Source organism: Indicator indicator, chromosome 16 (genome assembly GCF_027791375.1).
Source record: "Indicator indicator isolate 239-I01 chromosome 16, UM_Iind_1.1, whole genome shotgun sequence".
Taxonomy (NCBI): domain Eukaryota; kingdom Metazoa; phylum Chordata; class Aves; order Piciformes; family Indicatoridae; genus Indicator; species Indicator indicator.
The window spans coordinates 23,627,885-23,643,870 of record NC_072025.1 but is presented as its reverse complement, the minus strand read 5'-3'; the positions used below and the strand labels follow the sequence as shown (position 1 = coordinate 23,643,870).

Genomic DNA, 15,986 nt, shown 5'->3' with positions numbered 1-15,986 from the left:
CAACCCCAGAAATTGTTCCTAATGTCCCATCTAAATCTCCCCTGGTACTGCTTGAGGACATTTACCCTTGTTCTGATGTTCATTGTGTTTTGCTTCCTCACCCTTCCAGCCCTGTCTCTTTCACTTTGCAGTTGTTTTAAGAGTGGCAGTATTTTCAATGTGGGTAGTTTTCAGATGGTCTGAGTGACTTTGCAGCTTGTGGAATCCATTGTCAAATCTTAACCAAAGCTGGTTTATTGTGTACTGTTGTTAAATACACCTCTACTTTGGAAACGATTGGAACGCCTGAGGAGGGGAAATAGGCTCTAATCTTCATGTAGACAAGAACAAAGTGCTTCCAAGGTATTTTTCCCCCATAGAAAGTAGTAACAAGAACACACCTTTCTTTTTTTCTTGAAGCCAAGAATGAAAGCTATTTTATTCTCCTAAAGATTTCATTTTGCAAGAAGCCTGGCCCAAATCTGCTGAGGGCTTTAATTGTCAAGCTCTGGATTGAAGGGAAAATCTGCCCTGTGGATGGGAGGGATGGTGCCATTGAAGAGGAGGCTGCAAGGACCACTCCCATTTCTTTCATGACCACTCCAGTTTCTTTCACGACCATTCCAATTTCTTTCACTCACAGGGAGTTATGATGAAGATGAAAGGTAAAAACCAACAAAAAGCTTTAGGAGGTATATTGTGGATTCAGTGGGTGCTCTTTCCATTTCCTCAGAGAGAGTCTTATGTCAAAGTGTGTCAGTGACCTAGTAAATGTGTGAGGAAATCACATCTTGAACCCTAGTGTCAGAAGAGGCAGGACTTACTCTTTCAGAGGCTTCACTGGCTTGCACTGGTTTGCATGATCTGGGAAGCACCAGTATAAATGCAAAGCATGTTATTGCTAACTCCCCGTTCTTTGCCTGCCTCCATTATCATCCTACAGACTCCTCATGTAGCCCTGAGAATAAGTGTGGTTCAACACTCATTCCCTTTATGTGGGGAATGTGTGTTCACATCATGCTAATAACAATGCAGTACAATAAAAGATAGCACTGCAGTCTTAAATTAAATGCAGACTTTCCAGTATCTCAGCGGGGTGGCAGGTAGGCATATATTTCCAGCTGCCTTTCAGCAGCCCCATTATAAATCATACTTATTTTGCTGGAAGGAGAAATGCTGGGACATCCTTCTGTTTTGGGGGCAGAATCACATTCAGTATCCCAAAATTATTTGTTGGACATGGGTGTGAAGTTTAGACTTGAGAATTGCAACTGCCAGAAACTCCGTGGTCATCCTCTTAGCTTCCTTTAACTCCCATGTACACAGGTTTTTTTTCCTGTCCTTCTTATCTACCAACTTACACGCTGTTGTAGTTAATGAGCAGCGTTCCCCCCCCAACATGTGTAGGATGATCATCCTTTCTCACCATGTGTCTGTCTCTAATGATTTAAGCAGACAAGTGCTGCAGCAGAACACGTCTGAGCCCTGGCAGTCTTTGATCTCTGTGATACATCTGGACTCAGGCAGTGGCCAGTGTCTTCTGAAAAGAAGGGAAACATTTGAAGAGGTCCAAATTGCACTGCTTACACGCAGGCAGTCTCAGATAAACAGCCCAAGTTCTCTCAATATTTCCCTGCTTACCCCATTTTTCAAAAGGTTTGCTGTTTTGATTGCTCCTTAAGATATGTCTCCAACTTTCCTCTGGCTTTATTATAAGAAGTCAAGGAAGGGAGAGACCCAACAGCCTTATTCAAATCTGTATTATTAGTGACAGCCCTGCTAACTCATTTGGCAAGAAATTGTTTATCTTCTGAGAATAAGTCTTTGACTTATTTTTAATAGTAGAATCCCTGCTAATAAGGTGAATAATGTCAACTCTTATTTCAGTAGATATTTGTATTTTAAGATTGAATTCCTGATTATTTTGAGGGTCTTATGTGGACGGAAAACAGCATACTGAGAGTAATGACAATAAATATTATCAGCCTCAAGATCTGCAAATGTGCAGTGTTCAGCACCATAACCTGTAAATGGTTTGGCATGGCAATCTCTGTAGCTACAGGGAGAATACTGTGACTAGTCTAGGAATACCAGTCTGTGGAAGCAAAGCTGCAGGGGTTTATTGGAAAAAAAGTTTAGGTAGGTATAGAAAACTTTCAAATACCATTTAAAATGGAGTTCTAGGTGAAATTGTTGGTTTGGTTTTGGATTTTTTTTTTTTACAATTGAATATCTAAGCTTGATACAGTGCAAGCATATGGAATAATTCATAATTGTGTAAGCGGTCTTATAGTATGGATTGGCCAGATGTGAACATGGACCTGCTTCCACTATATTGCTTCTGCATTGCAGGTATCTCAAGCCATCTGATTATTCAGGTCTTTTTTCAGGTATTGCAAAAGTCTGATTAGAACTCAGTGTTGAACTCCTCATTCAGGCCCCAGTCCATAGCAGAGCTCATTCACTGAGCAGCACGCTGGAATTTGTAACAGCACTCTGAATATTTGTGTGGTGAAGGGCTATGACCAGGATTCTGGTTACTTGGCTTAATTTTCATTTCAGGAGACCACATTTTTCTCAAATCTAAGCTCTCATAGTAGTGGTCTGTTCCTCTGGGATGTATTTAAGCTCCTCAGATGGAAATTGCTATACAAACACGAAACGTTGTTTTAATCTGTTGTGTTTGAAGGAATTTAGTATGAAATCTATGATGGTATCTGGCATAACTAGTGTTTGTGAGACTCTCTTCAGTCAAATCTTCTGAGTCAAAGTTCATGCTTCTAATGCTAGAGAAAGGGGTTGCTGAATAACCAACTCAATGTGGTTCCAGATGACTACTCCCCTGATTCACAAGTGTTCTCTGCTCATTCAGGTTTTCAGTCAGGTGTCTGTCTTAGTCCTAATCTCAATGTTTAGAGATACTTTAACCTTGCAAACAGAATAATGGGGACCTTTGGTTGTTGTCATTAGAAAATTGGCTGCGATGGAATCATTGGCTCAGCTGCCAAAGAGGATCGCTGTGGAATCTGCAGTGGTGATGGCAAAACCTGTAAAGTGGTGAAAGGAGACTTCAACCACACCAAAGGGATGGGTGAGTAACCCTCTGCAACTGTTTTAGTAGAGCAGAGGTTCTCCTAACTGCTTGAGGAGAGTTAAAGAGTCGTAGTAATAGCTCTTCTTCTTGAATAGTTTGAATTACTCTAGTAAACAAACAAACAAAAAAACCCCAACCAAACAAAAACCAACTCCATTCAAATGTGATATCCTATCTGCTGCTTACTCAGTAGCCCAGATACCAGCCATTGCCTCTGTCTGAAATTCAGAATGAAGTTGTGTTTCTCATTTTGAATGCTACCAATGCTGGTGATTTTAAATAAGAGATAAAATCACAGTAGTTTTTCCAGTTGGAGGGAAGTCTGATTTCAGCACCACCACCTTTGAGCTCTTTGAGAGCTCAGAATGATGCATGTTGCATGTTGCAGATGATGCATGTTATAATCAGGATATCTCAGCTAGATGAAAGAGAACTCCCCTCTGAATATTCTTACTGACTCCCTGCCAGCAACAGTATCCAGTATGGATCCAGTATCCAGTCAGAGTCAAGACTTCCCCTCTCTTGTTAAACACAGACGTACATACAGCTTGATGTCCAAATTAGTCTTTGTTCCAGAGTTTCCATGTTGCACTTCTGAGAAACCTCTTATCACACATCCTAATCTGGCAAGGGGATGGAAAGCCAGATTGAGGATTTGCAAGTTGCTTCAAGAGGAAGGAATTGCCCAGCAAAAAATATTTTACATTCAGTGAACTGCCATTTCTGTATGGAGAACTAAGTTCAACAGGTGCTGCTCCAGAACTGAGTTCAGCAAGGCACACAACAATTCCCTTTACACACACACTTCCATTCTCTGTAGTTACTAAAGCAGCCCTAGCACTGAGCAGCTTTCTTTCATCAAGGTCTCAGCCTGAGGTTCTGACTTTGCTCATTGACCTCTTCCTCTACACTCTCCTCCTCATCTGTGGAGCCAGCTGTGATCTGTAGGATTTTCCACCTGCACCACATCTTTCTGGAGTACATTTGTGCTGTTGCATTGCTAGGCCAATCTGCTGAGTATTTCCTGCATTATTACCTTTGACTCTTTTGTCCCAGGTATTTTCCACCTACATATGTCAAGGCATTTACATTTGATACAAACAATGGGAAAAGGCTCTCATTCCCACTAGAAAAAAAACATGCTCCATTTCTGTAGGGGATTTTATAGCTGTTTGTGAACTTCTTAATTGCTCCTGAGGAGTAATCATCTTTTATCATTTCCAGTGAGACCACAAAACATCTTGTGCAGATAAATAAGAACATTCTGGGTCACTGCCAGGAGATTGCACCCGTTTCCAGCTAGACAGACTGCTTGAGGGTGGTAATTTTACAAGACTATAGGAATAGAACAGTTCCAGCCTGAACTGGTTGTCTGGCTGCCAGGACACTACAGGAGGCTTTCACCCCCAGCACCCTCTAACTTAGTAAGGAGAGATGGCTGACTGAATGATGGTCTGTGTTAAAGCATTTATTGATCCTTATTTGCTGATCATCTCAGAAGCACAAACCTGACAAAATGTTGCTTTCTCAATGCAATGTCTACACCTTTATCCATCTCATATAATCTCTGGGATAATTTTTTTACAATTATAATTTCATAAATATTTAGTAGATTTTTTCTTAATTTTGAAGGAATTAGATTTTATGTGGGAATAGTTTTTAAAGGAGACATCCACAATATGCCAAACCATTTTATAGGCTGAAAATCTGCTTTATCTGCTTTATCTTTTTTGGAATTACCCTCTTACAATGCACATGCTAGCCTACTGAAATTGAAAGAATAATTACACTCTTTTAATTGTTCACTAGTCATATTTTCCTGCTTTCAGATTTCTTTCAATGTCCTTAGACACTGAAAATAGGTTTCTTGGCTTCACTTTTTATTTCCAGCCCTAATTCTTCAAACATTTTTTGCACTGTGCATTACTCCCATCAATTTCTATCAATACATTGCTGTTTGCAGGGTCAGGCCTTCAGGGAGACTTCCTGAATCTCATGCATTAGGCAAAGCCCCAGGTTTGGATCTGAGATACCACAAGTGAACATGAGGTTATTCAAGAAAAAAATTGGCCTTTTTTCTTTAAATTAGCATATGAGCAAATATGTACAAAACTCTGACAAAAGTTGGTGCAACGGAAGCTACACTATGACTAAAGTACCAGATTTACACTTTGGGTGTGGAAAGGATCACACAGGTCAGTGGGAAATCCCCACAAACTTGCTGCAGTCCAAGTCAAGGCCAACACACTGAGTCAAATCTGCTGATTTATTATTTCAGAAGAGAACAGACTTCAAACATCAAGACACTGATTGTTTTGGAGTGGTATCTGTTAGGGGAATTGCAGCTGCAACCTTCGGGCCAGATCCTCAGCTGCTCTGCACGTGGGACTCTGCTGGCTGCGGGATTGGTCCCTACATGTCCTGTGATTACAAATTTTGTGTTGTCAAGCCCTATTGACTGAACTAAATCCATGCCAACTCCTTTCTGTTTCTCAGTAACCAATAGTCATTGTAAGAAGGTTTCCACATGTGTGATGGCAAAGGCAAAGGCTGTTCCCAAGTGTTTCTCATGTAAGATACTTGAATGGTGTTTGCAATGTTAGTGGGTGTTGGTGACATCCTTTGGTGTTGGTTCTTTGTCTTCTTTTGGTTGAATTAGATGGGGAGATTGGTATCAAAAGCCATGGATAAACTTCAAGTGCTTTTACTATTTAGCTTGTGTTGTCACAGATATTAAGTACAGATCTTTTCCTTTTAGAAAACCTATCTACATGAAAGAAAGCCAAATTTTCATTACCCAAGTAAAAAGAATTTCGATTTTTTTTCCAGCCTTAATGTCACAGATGAGGTTCTGCCACTCCAATGGAGCATGATGGTGGAGCATCCAAAGTGTCTCATAGGAGGTCTAGCAGTTCGGATCTTACCACCTGTGATCCAGCTGAAATGGATTCCATTTCTCTTTCGGGCAGGAGGTCAAAAGCCTTTATTTGTGATGCCAAGCATCACATACTCTTGTGTGCAGCTGGCTGTCTTCAGTAGGCCAGCTGAATGCACTGTTTAGACTGAGGTTTTCTTTTGACTGGCAGCATGCCTTGTACCTATTTCTACAAAATCATTTTTCAGAGACCAACACAGACTTGTTCTGAAGTTCCTCTCTGTCTCCCTGCCACCATACAGAGGACCTAGACATAAAAGTCTCCTTGTCTCATATCTGCTGACTAGCTGACTTCTGTCCACGCTCCAAGGCTGTGCCTGTCATGCTCAGAGACCTGCACTGTGAATGCGACCTGCATCCATCTCTCGATTTTTCTCAGACATACCAAGATTTTCATTGCTGCCCTTTCCTTGTGATCCAAAAGATGGACCACAGGTAGTTTTATAAATACTGTTTTGGGAAATGAAAAGTATATCTTTACTAGGCTGGTGAAAAGACTATTTATTGTGTATGCTGCTTGTCCAGCACATATTTAAGAGAAAGAAGGGATATTTGAACAGCAGTCTCATGGTGCTGGTTAGGAGCATCTTTAGCCAACACAAGAAACTCACTTTTTCTCTATAGGATGTACATCTAAATGATGAGAAAATAGAGCACTAGGGCTAACTCTGGGATGTCTTTTAAGGGCTAAAGCAGAATACACAGGTTAGAAATAGTGGCAACCAACTTCATGGCAATAGTAGGAGACTTTGAAATCTATCCATGGCTCTCTGGTGAAATGATTTTCTTACAAATGAGCTATCCCATGGCTGGAAGAGCACAGGTGCTGCTGGAGGAATTTCTCTCAAGCTAATAGCAAGTGAGAATCAGCACAACTATTCAGAAAATGGACACATTTCCACTCCACTGCAACAACTAGCACTCAACAAAAGATGCAAGTTGGAAAGGGTCATGGAAACTGAGATGTCCAGCTGGTTCTTTTCCCTAAAATACTACAGAAGCTGTGCTGGCCATGACCAGCAAGTAGGCAGGGCAGTCTGGTTTCCTTGGCTTCTACAATGAGATATTTGTTCAAAGCACTTTTTGGAAGTTTGGTAATGGCACTGTTGACTTTCTCACACCTTATTTTCATATGTGTGCAGGGATAAGACATGAAGATAGAGTGCTCAGAGATCAGTACTTTTAGCCATGGGATAGGTATTTCCTTTACCCCAGAGTCCATCTTTCACTGCAATGTGAATCAGGAGAACAATTTTACAGTAGACCAGTGACATTCTGAAGCCCTCACTAAACTTTCTGTCCTTTCTGGGAATAACAATGGCTAATAATGGATTTTCCTATGTGAGCTGCTTTCCTCTTGCAAATCTCTCCAGCATTTAAACGAAGATACAGTAGCCACTATTCACTTATTTATCTCCTTGATGACAAAGCCACCTCTTTGTTCTGGTGTCTCTTCTAATAGGAGTTACACCATATAATTTGTATCTAGGATTTGCTTCAATCAGAGTCTTGCATTCCTGAGGCACTGATGTAATGCAGATTATCCAGAAAGATTGGTGCATGCCAAAGTAACTGTTCCCAAGGTGGAGTACACTGCATACAGCACTATAAATTATCAAATAATGAAGTTCTCCTGTTGTACTTTCAAAGCTTCATCTTAACAGGCTGATTTATGGGTGAAATTACTAGAAATACTGCCTGATAGGTACCAGATCTCATCAGTCTCTAGCCAGTTCCTCATTTATAGCAGAACTTTAAGTCCAGCCTTGCAAACCCCTGCATTGCAGACAATTATCCTAAGGCCTAACATCTTTGAGACCCCTTGACTCAGGGCCAACTCAGAGACTTTTTCTTACTAGCTGACACTTGATAATCTTTCTGGCAATCTGCAGTTACAGTTTGGCCAAACTGGAGTGCTGGTAGTTATCTGAGTTTGTACCCATGGCAGATCTGCACGAATGTCATGTAGTATGTTTGCAGTAGGACCTGACCACTAGCTCACACAATATTTCAGGAATTAAGGAGTGAGTGTCAAGATGCTCCCAGTGGGACATGTCCAAGAATTCTGCTTCATCTCTGAAAGAACAGGCCAGGCCCATACCGCTGCAAGGTGTTTCCCAGTTCACTAACAGAAGAGCAAAGGTCAGCAGTTGGGTTTGTGCCACATGATCTCAGAGAGTTCGCACAGTATGTTTCTTCTTATTCAGGAGCTGTGAATACAACCCCTAAAGCCATCAATCAGGATTAGAAATTACATGAGGAGAAAAACCTGGTGTAAGACCAAACTAAACAGTCTCCAGAACTAATATGCTATTAATAGCTTACACTCCACTATTTACTATTGTAAAAAGTAATATAAAAGTCAACTTTTCCACGTGGTGTTTCTCTCATGGCACAGTGATGAAATGAGAGTGTATTTATGGCACTAGCTGTACCTCCAGCACAGCTTCACGGCTCGCTCACCTCTCAAGCAGTGTGGTACACTCCTAGCTGCTGCTAGGTCAGAGGATGGATTCAGAGTTCACTGAAGTTGGTGACTGACTTTCCAGTAACCTCAGTGGAACTCTGAACCACACCCTCTGCATGATTTAGCTCTGGCCATTTGTGTCTGGCATGTGATTTAATAAGTACATAAATAAGTAAATAGTCCCCCAGTAGGTACATTAAATTACCTCTATTACTTGGGCATGTTCCAAACTGGCTTCCTAACAGGGGTGTTCAGGTGTGTCATAGGGCCTGTTTCCCATGATGGATGTCATTAACCACACCTTTGCTGTGTATTCCTGTTTGGTGGCAACTGTAAGTTTGGTTTATATGCAGATGCATGGGGTGCAGTGAGGATGTGTGACTTCTGAAACACTATGGTTTGACTTTAATTTGGTATCTTAGCTTATGAAAAAACAACTCCTGCCAATGTCTAGAATAAAATGCAACATCTGTTTGCTTTGATTTCATAACAGATTTTAGTATTGCCCTAAAAAAGTTGATCCTGGGAGTAATGATTTTTCCCAGTGAAACCCACTCCAATAATAGCTGTGGCTTCTGTCAACAGCCATGGTCTGCAGCTTCTCTGTCCCTCTTACTGGTTTTCCTGCAAGGCCTGACGGACTGTTTCTGAGATATCCTAAGTAAGGAAGGAGAAATAAGTGCAAAAAGAGCTGAGCTGAAGGGTTTAAATGGAAAATGTCATTCAGGTACAATGATTACAGAAAGAGGGACTGTGTCTGACCCAAATCAGACTGTCTACTCAATGCACCTCATGAAACCCAACAGCTCAAGCCTTATTTCTAGCACAGCAAAGGGGCTGGGCACTGCTGGTAGAAATGAATCTATGGTCTGGGACCAAAACTCCTTGTCTGTGTCACACCATGTCATAGTGGTGAGGGAGTCACTTAGTCCTGAGATGCATGAGGCTGTCAGCATCCTCTTTGAGGACCCCATATCAGCACAGCAGAAACTTGGCCATTAAGCTGCACTGGTCTCTAAACATTCAGGGTAAGCTGCTTAACATCTAAAAGAACCAAGAGAGCAATAACCTAGAAGAGGTGTCAAGTTATACACTGCAAAGTGAACTGGGTGGCCAATTAGAAGGAATCAAGTCATGGTTGTGATGAGATTAGTGTCATTTATAGTGAGATTAGTGTCCTGATTCAGTGTCCAGTGAAGCCTGTGGAAAAACTCTGCCTGGCTCTCAGACGTTTGAACTGGGCGCTGATGTTCTTAGCTTTATAGTTTAAATGGCACCACTTCCACCCCATGGACAAGTCCATAACTCTACGTGGGTTTGTGGTGTAGGGGAATAGGCTGTATTTCCTTGTAGCTCCTGATCATTCTTAGTGTTAGTCTGTTAGTCAAAAGTGGTGTAATTGTGTCTTATTATTGGTTGTTGAAGGAAGCTTGAAAAGGCAGAGTTTCAGAAAGACAAAACCCAAGAGAATTCTATAAAATTATGATGAGGTGCTGTTAAAACTTCCCCACCACATCAGATGCTCTCAAATAGTCTTTGGCAGTGCCGTCGGTCCTTGAGAAATTGTTGACCATTATATATACCATAATGTCTGTATAAAGCTGCAGTGTAAATTAAAACAATCCTCTTCCCCACCCCCCCAAAAAAAAAAAAATTGTCCCACTAATTCCTGCTGGTTTGTGGAAGTGAATTCTTCGTGATACTGGCCACAGCCTCAAGCAAGGCTTTTCTCAGAGGGGGAAGCAGGAGCACCCATTGGAAACTTCATTTCAAATCCCAGATGTCTGTTCTGTGTTTTGCAGTGTTGCTCCTGACAGTGACTTTGGATCAGGTCAGGAACAGTCCTAGTGCATCCCTGCCAGTACTGCAGGAGAACCAGGCTGATTGGAAGGGAGCAAATCTAACTAAGCTCAGGCACAAGCCCCAAGTCCCAGTTAAGCAGTACCTGTGTGTTTCCCTCCCTCCTCTTGGACTGAAATGTGAGTTGTAGCCACACGTCATAGCAGTGCAACTTGGCAACCAATGTAGGGGTCCCATTTGAAGTGTTTTCCACCCATTCCCCAGCCTTGGCAGGAGTTGGTGCTTTTCGTGGTGAGATACTGAATGGTTGATGCCTCTGGGTGGCTGTGACATTGTGTCGGTGTGAGCTGAAATTCCTCCCCCACCAACAGACATGCTCTCATCCATCTGCTCTTTTATTGCCATAGGTTACATTGAAGCAGCTGTGATCCCTGCAGGTGCCCGGCGGATCAGAGTGGTTGAGGATAAACCTGCTCACAGTTTTCTGGGTAAAAAGACAAAAGAAAAAGGTGTTTTGATTCAAAGCTCAGCTCTGTTTTCTGTTAGAATGACCTTCTCTAAGTGACCTGTAAGGTGACCCATTCGTTGTTGGAAGTAACTGTTGATTTCATTCCTGTTGCAGGCTCTCTCTGCTTTCCTGGCTTAGTTTCATGACGTTTGCTTGATGTGATAGTATGTGATGTTTACAGGCCCTTGTGCAACCTGAAAGGACCACAGAATACTCTTATATAGACAGAAGAGTTTTTGAGCAGAACTTGGCACTGGGCTGAACATAGCTGCCATGAGCACACAACACTTGGGGAGGCAGTGGAAAATAGCACAGTGCATTTAGAGAAGGGAATGACAGAGATACAGATTAGGAGGGCACCCAGCTCAGGCTGAAGCAGAGGCCAGACACAACAGCTGATATCCCTCAGTAACCTGACCATGAGGTTGTCTGTGCAATTTCCTGCACCAGCAAGTTTTCACTTAATGCTCTACCCAAGTCCTGAACCTGCTCTCAGAGATAGGCTAGCCACAGCCTCTAGTCCACTTGCCTCAATTTTTTCACATCAAACAATTTTAATCCTGTTCTCATTTCTACTTCTGCCTTCCTTTTGAGAGCAACAGGTTTCCTCTCCTCTGTTTGCTGTTGGAGTCAGTTTCAGACATGTGTGATGGGTTAGATTTGTATGTGAGGTTGTTGTAGAGCAAAGTCTGACAATGTTTGAGGTCTTTCTCTACCAGTGTTCCAGCCCTTCCACATGCTGATACTTTTGCAGTGGTTGGGATAGATGCGTGTTCCAGTTGTCCCTTAACCTGGGAAGTAATAAGCACTGTTTTCACCTGTGCATGCTCTGATTCTCTCAAAGTGAGCTTCTTAGAGCAGAGACACTGCAAGGTTTTAGGATAGAAAAGCATTTTGAAAAATGGAATTGGTCCCAGAGATACATCAAACCTAAGGCTGGAACTCTGAGAGGATTAGGAAGCTTGTTGCTCTCTGATTTGCAGGCAGGTGGACTGACGTGTTGCAACTTGCTCACAGCTGTGCAGTCATAGCAAAGCTCAGACTAGGACCCTTGGTTTCTGATTTGCATGGCTTTTGCTTATAATCCTCCATCTCCACAGCCAAAAGGAAACATTAATATCCAGTACTGGGGTATAGAATGTCACCAAAAACATAGTGAGTGTGTCAGGATTTCAGGTCTAGTGATGTTGGTTTTCTGTCTAGAGATAGTACCAAAGTTGACAGTATCCAGTATCACTGGATAAGATGCTTTAGTTCTCTGTCTTCCATTGCAGATTCAGGGGGAAAAGAAGGCTGCCCTCTGGTCAAAAGCATTGGCATCTGTGCCACTTCTCGCTAGGAAGCACGTATCACTGCTGCTAGCATTGTCACTATATGCTGCAGCCAGCTTGCTGCAAGAGAGTTACGCCTACACATAAGATGTTTGACATAGCAAAGCACTGGTGGAACAATGAGAGCCAGTGTTTCCTTGGGCTTTGCAAATACTCTGCCTTCTGGAAGCCAGCCTTTTTGTTTGTCTTGGTGGGATTTGCACAGCATGCTTGTCCGGGGCTTGGGCTTTGGCAGATAGCTGCAGCAGAGAGACTTACGTGGAGCTAGCGACTGCCCTTCATCAGGACCATGTAACCTTGACTAGAGCAGGTATTGCCCCATTGGGTGGTGAAGATTAGGTCTGTTTATATTTGAAAGCTTGACTTAGCCCTGTGTGCATCATATAAAGATAGATAAAAATCCAGCTGTGTTAAAGCTTCTGAATGCTTTTAGCTTTTTGCTTTATGGGCCTGAGCCAGGCGAATCTCGCTCAGCTTTCCAGGGTTTTCTCTTTCAAGGAACGCTTGACAAAAAGAAAAGATACCCAATGTCCTGCTAACCTAAATTGAAGAATAGCAGCTGGAATATTCCAATAGGACAAAAAAGATGACCAAGAAAACAAAATCCAATGACTGATAGGCCTCATAATGCCTTGTAAGTCCAGGTCTGAACATAGATGGCTTTTCTATTTCAGTCACTCTGACAAAGCTGAGTCCAATCAGGTTGCATTTCCACTCAGAACTGGGTACAGCACTTTGGAAATGAGCCCAGCATAATTTGGAATCATTATTCCATGTGCTGGGAGCAGTGCCTGAAGAATTTCCCTTCACCTACAGGCAGCCCACGCTGGCTTCCTTAGCTGGCTGCAATGCTCAAAAACCACCTTGAGCAGGAAATACCTTGGCAGTTTGTGTCCACAGGCCAGAAGCAAGCTGGAGGGACCCTAGCTGGAAATAAAGATCTGCTGAGATGCCAGGTTTAGAATTAGATTGGTCAGTTCCTCTCTTCCAGCCAACAAGAGAAAAAAAAGTTACAGGTAGTTGGTTTTTCTTTTGCTCTTCTACAGTACAGCTTTGAGCCAGAAAAAGCTTTGGGATGTACCAGTAGATTCTTGCTCCTGTCAAAATGGACCCACAGTGGGGAAAAGATAAGGGCTGTACCTCACTACCCTGTTTGAGGCAGAGGGTCCCAGGAGAGCTTCAGCCAGCTGTTCAAAGTGGAAAAAATTCTGTGGGTGCTAGCATAAATCAGTGAGGGCTGTTTGGGCTCACAACTGCTTTCCTGTTTGGGCTTTCCCACCACAGTCAGACAAATTTTGTCAGAGAAAGCTGTACATATCCTGTACTCCTCAGCTCCTGCCACTGAGCTCTCCGGGAGGTTAGGCATGTGCTCTTTGTTGCATGCTTTGCTTGTTCTCTAAAATGCAGTAAAAATACTTGCTGTCTTGCAAAGTGCTTCCACAGTGCTTGGATGAAAAGCACAACATTTGATAAGAGCAGCAGGCGCTGTTCACCCCACTGAATTTAGTCTGTCCTCTCTGGGGCTAGGCAGAGCCAGCCCTGCAATAATTGGATCTGACAGAAGCCGTTGGATAAAGAGCAGTAGTCTGTGTCTAGGAGGCATGGAGGTTTTATAGCTGCAGCATTGATCCCTACTGGTGAGGCGTTTGCATGCAATGAAGACAGAGTGGGAAAACCACTTAGACCAAAACACTCTGCTGAGTCTCTAGTGCAATTCCTGCAATCTTCAAGGAGCACCTTTGAGAATGTGGCTGTTTCCACTAATGGAACAGTGCCTGCAGCAATCACAATCAAACCTTTCGCAGCAAAGAAGTCCACAAAGATCAAACATTTTGGTTTTCATCAGCAAGCTCTCTTCCTTTAGATGATGAACTGAAACCAAAGCATGGTTTTAGTCATTCAAGCTCTTGCACACTGTTTGAACATGTGCTGTGATATCTTTGCTAGTCAGCCATACTGCATGGAGATAAAACTATCTCATCCACAGCTTTGATTAGTCATGTTCATGGCTCCTCAAGGTCAGTATGATGGCTGCTTTGATCTGCCTAGGAGCCACTGGGCTTTGGCAGAGGAAAACAATCCTGCTTCATAACTTTGTCTGAAGTTTGCAGAAGGTACTTTGTAAATCAAGAAACAAAGCGAGAAGTAAGCTGCAGACAGAGTTATATTGCTGTAGCATGCAAATAGCAAGACACCATCACACCCCTGATCTATGTGACAAAGAGAACTTTCCTCAGGACAAGCATTCCCTCACACACATCCCTCTCCTCCTGGGGAAGCCGTACCTGCAGTTTCCTTTCACCCTGACCTTGGAGCTTGAGAGCTGTCAGGAAGGTTGTGTGCAACAGGGCAGAAAGGTGTTTCACCTCTCTCCAGCAACTCCCCAAGATGCAGATCCTTAGAAAGGCACACTGATGCAGAGGTCATTGCAACCTCCACCTGCTCCAGACTTCCCTAGAGATAAGAGCTGCAAATGATACTCAGTCAATAAATTGAATGTGCCCTGAAATATTCCAGGGCAGGGAGGCCAGCAGTCATGGAGCACCTTGTGTATGGGCTCTCAGCCCCCAGTGAAGGGGGGCTGCCTGCATACTGCTTATTGAGGAGGAGGAGCCCTGGATAGTCCTGGATCCTGATCCATGCAAGGAGTTTTGAAGAATTCAGGTTGACCTGGGCCATGAGATATGCAAGGGACCATTTTAACAACACAGAGGTTCTCAGGTGCCTGCAGACACATCTGTGCAATATACATGAAATAGTCTAACAATAGGTTCCCACTGTGAAACAATACTGGAATTTCACTGTGATTCGTAGGCTGGTGTTAGTTCAGATATCTCCCCTCTCTTTGCTGAAAATCAAAGAGAAACATTTCAGTCGTGCAAGCTTTCCTTTTCAAAACCAGAGCTGTATATGTAACTGAATTCAACAACACACTGTCAGTGGGGGGAAGGGATTGGATGTGTTCCTGAAATAGGTCAAACTGTGGAAGAGTTCCACCATCCAGTCCTAAATTAGTAGTACTTTTTCAAGGACAATGGATAGTTATCTCTCCTTCCTTTCATTTCCTTTTGCACATTCTTTCTTTCTTCCTTTTCAAATTTCTGGCAGTGGAATAGCACAGAGAATGCCTCAATGTTTTGAAACTGGGGAGTGTCACAGAGAATCACAGAGCACCAGGTTGGAAGGGACCTCAGTGATCATCTGGTCCAACCTCTCCTGGCAGAAACATGGAAAGCAGCACATAGTAATTTTAAGTAGCAAAACCTTAGCAAGACCAGTTTGTGTGCCATAATTGATACTTAAGAGCAATGTTAATAGAATGAGTTATGCCTTTATCAGCTGAAATACAGAATATGTCCAGGTCAGAAACACAGCAAGTCAGCTGAAAGGGTTCTTCCGTTTTCTTTTGAACTCCAAGGCTACTGCATCTTCTGCTTTAGGTGGGCTGAGACAGAAGTTCAACAGTCTATGCTTAAATTACAAATTCACTTACATTTTTTTCCATGGTATTTGATTAATTCCAGCTTTAAAAGATTCCAGTAAGAGATCCATTAACAGCGACTGGAAAATTGAGCTTCCTGGTGAGTTTCAGATCGCAGGCACTACTGTCCGGTACGTGCGAAGGGGTCTGTGGGAGAAAATCTCTGCCAAAGGACCAACTAAAATACCACTGCACTTGATGGTAACTTTATATCCTTTGTTTGTGTATCTTAAGTGATTGCACTTGATGGTAACTTTATATCCTTTGTTTGTGTATCTTAAGTGATGCAACATGAAAGGTTTATATCCTAACTGAAAGTTACAGTTTGATTGTTTTCTTCCTCACCAGAGTTTTTTTAAAGGTATGCTGTGGTGCCTCCCTTTGCATTCTT

The 15,986-nt window shown here is 42.6% G+C and overlaps 1 protein-coding gene across 1 annotated transcript in view; it reads left to right on the top strand.

The window, feature by feature from the left end:
* The window catches only part of ADAMTS17 (ADAM metallopeptidase with thrombospondin type 1 motif 17), a 180,768-nt gene that overhangs the window by 118,429 nt on the left and 46,353 nt on the right, over positions 1–15,986 (top strand). The window contains exons 15-18 of the mRNA XM_054388055.1: positions 2,950–3,070; positions 5,570–5,644; positions 10,683–10,763; positions 15,639–15,796. Of these exons, the coding sequence (XP_054244030.1) occupies positions 2,950–3,070; positions 5,570–5,644; positions 10,683–10,763; positions 15,639–15,796 (435 nt within the window). The remainder of the gene's footprint in view (positions 1–2,949; positions 3,071–5,569; positions 5,645–10,682; positions 10,764–15,638; positions 15,797–15,986) is intronic.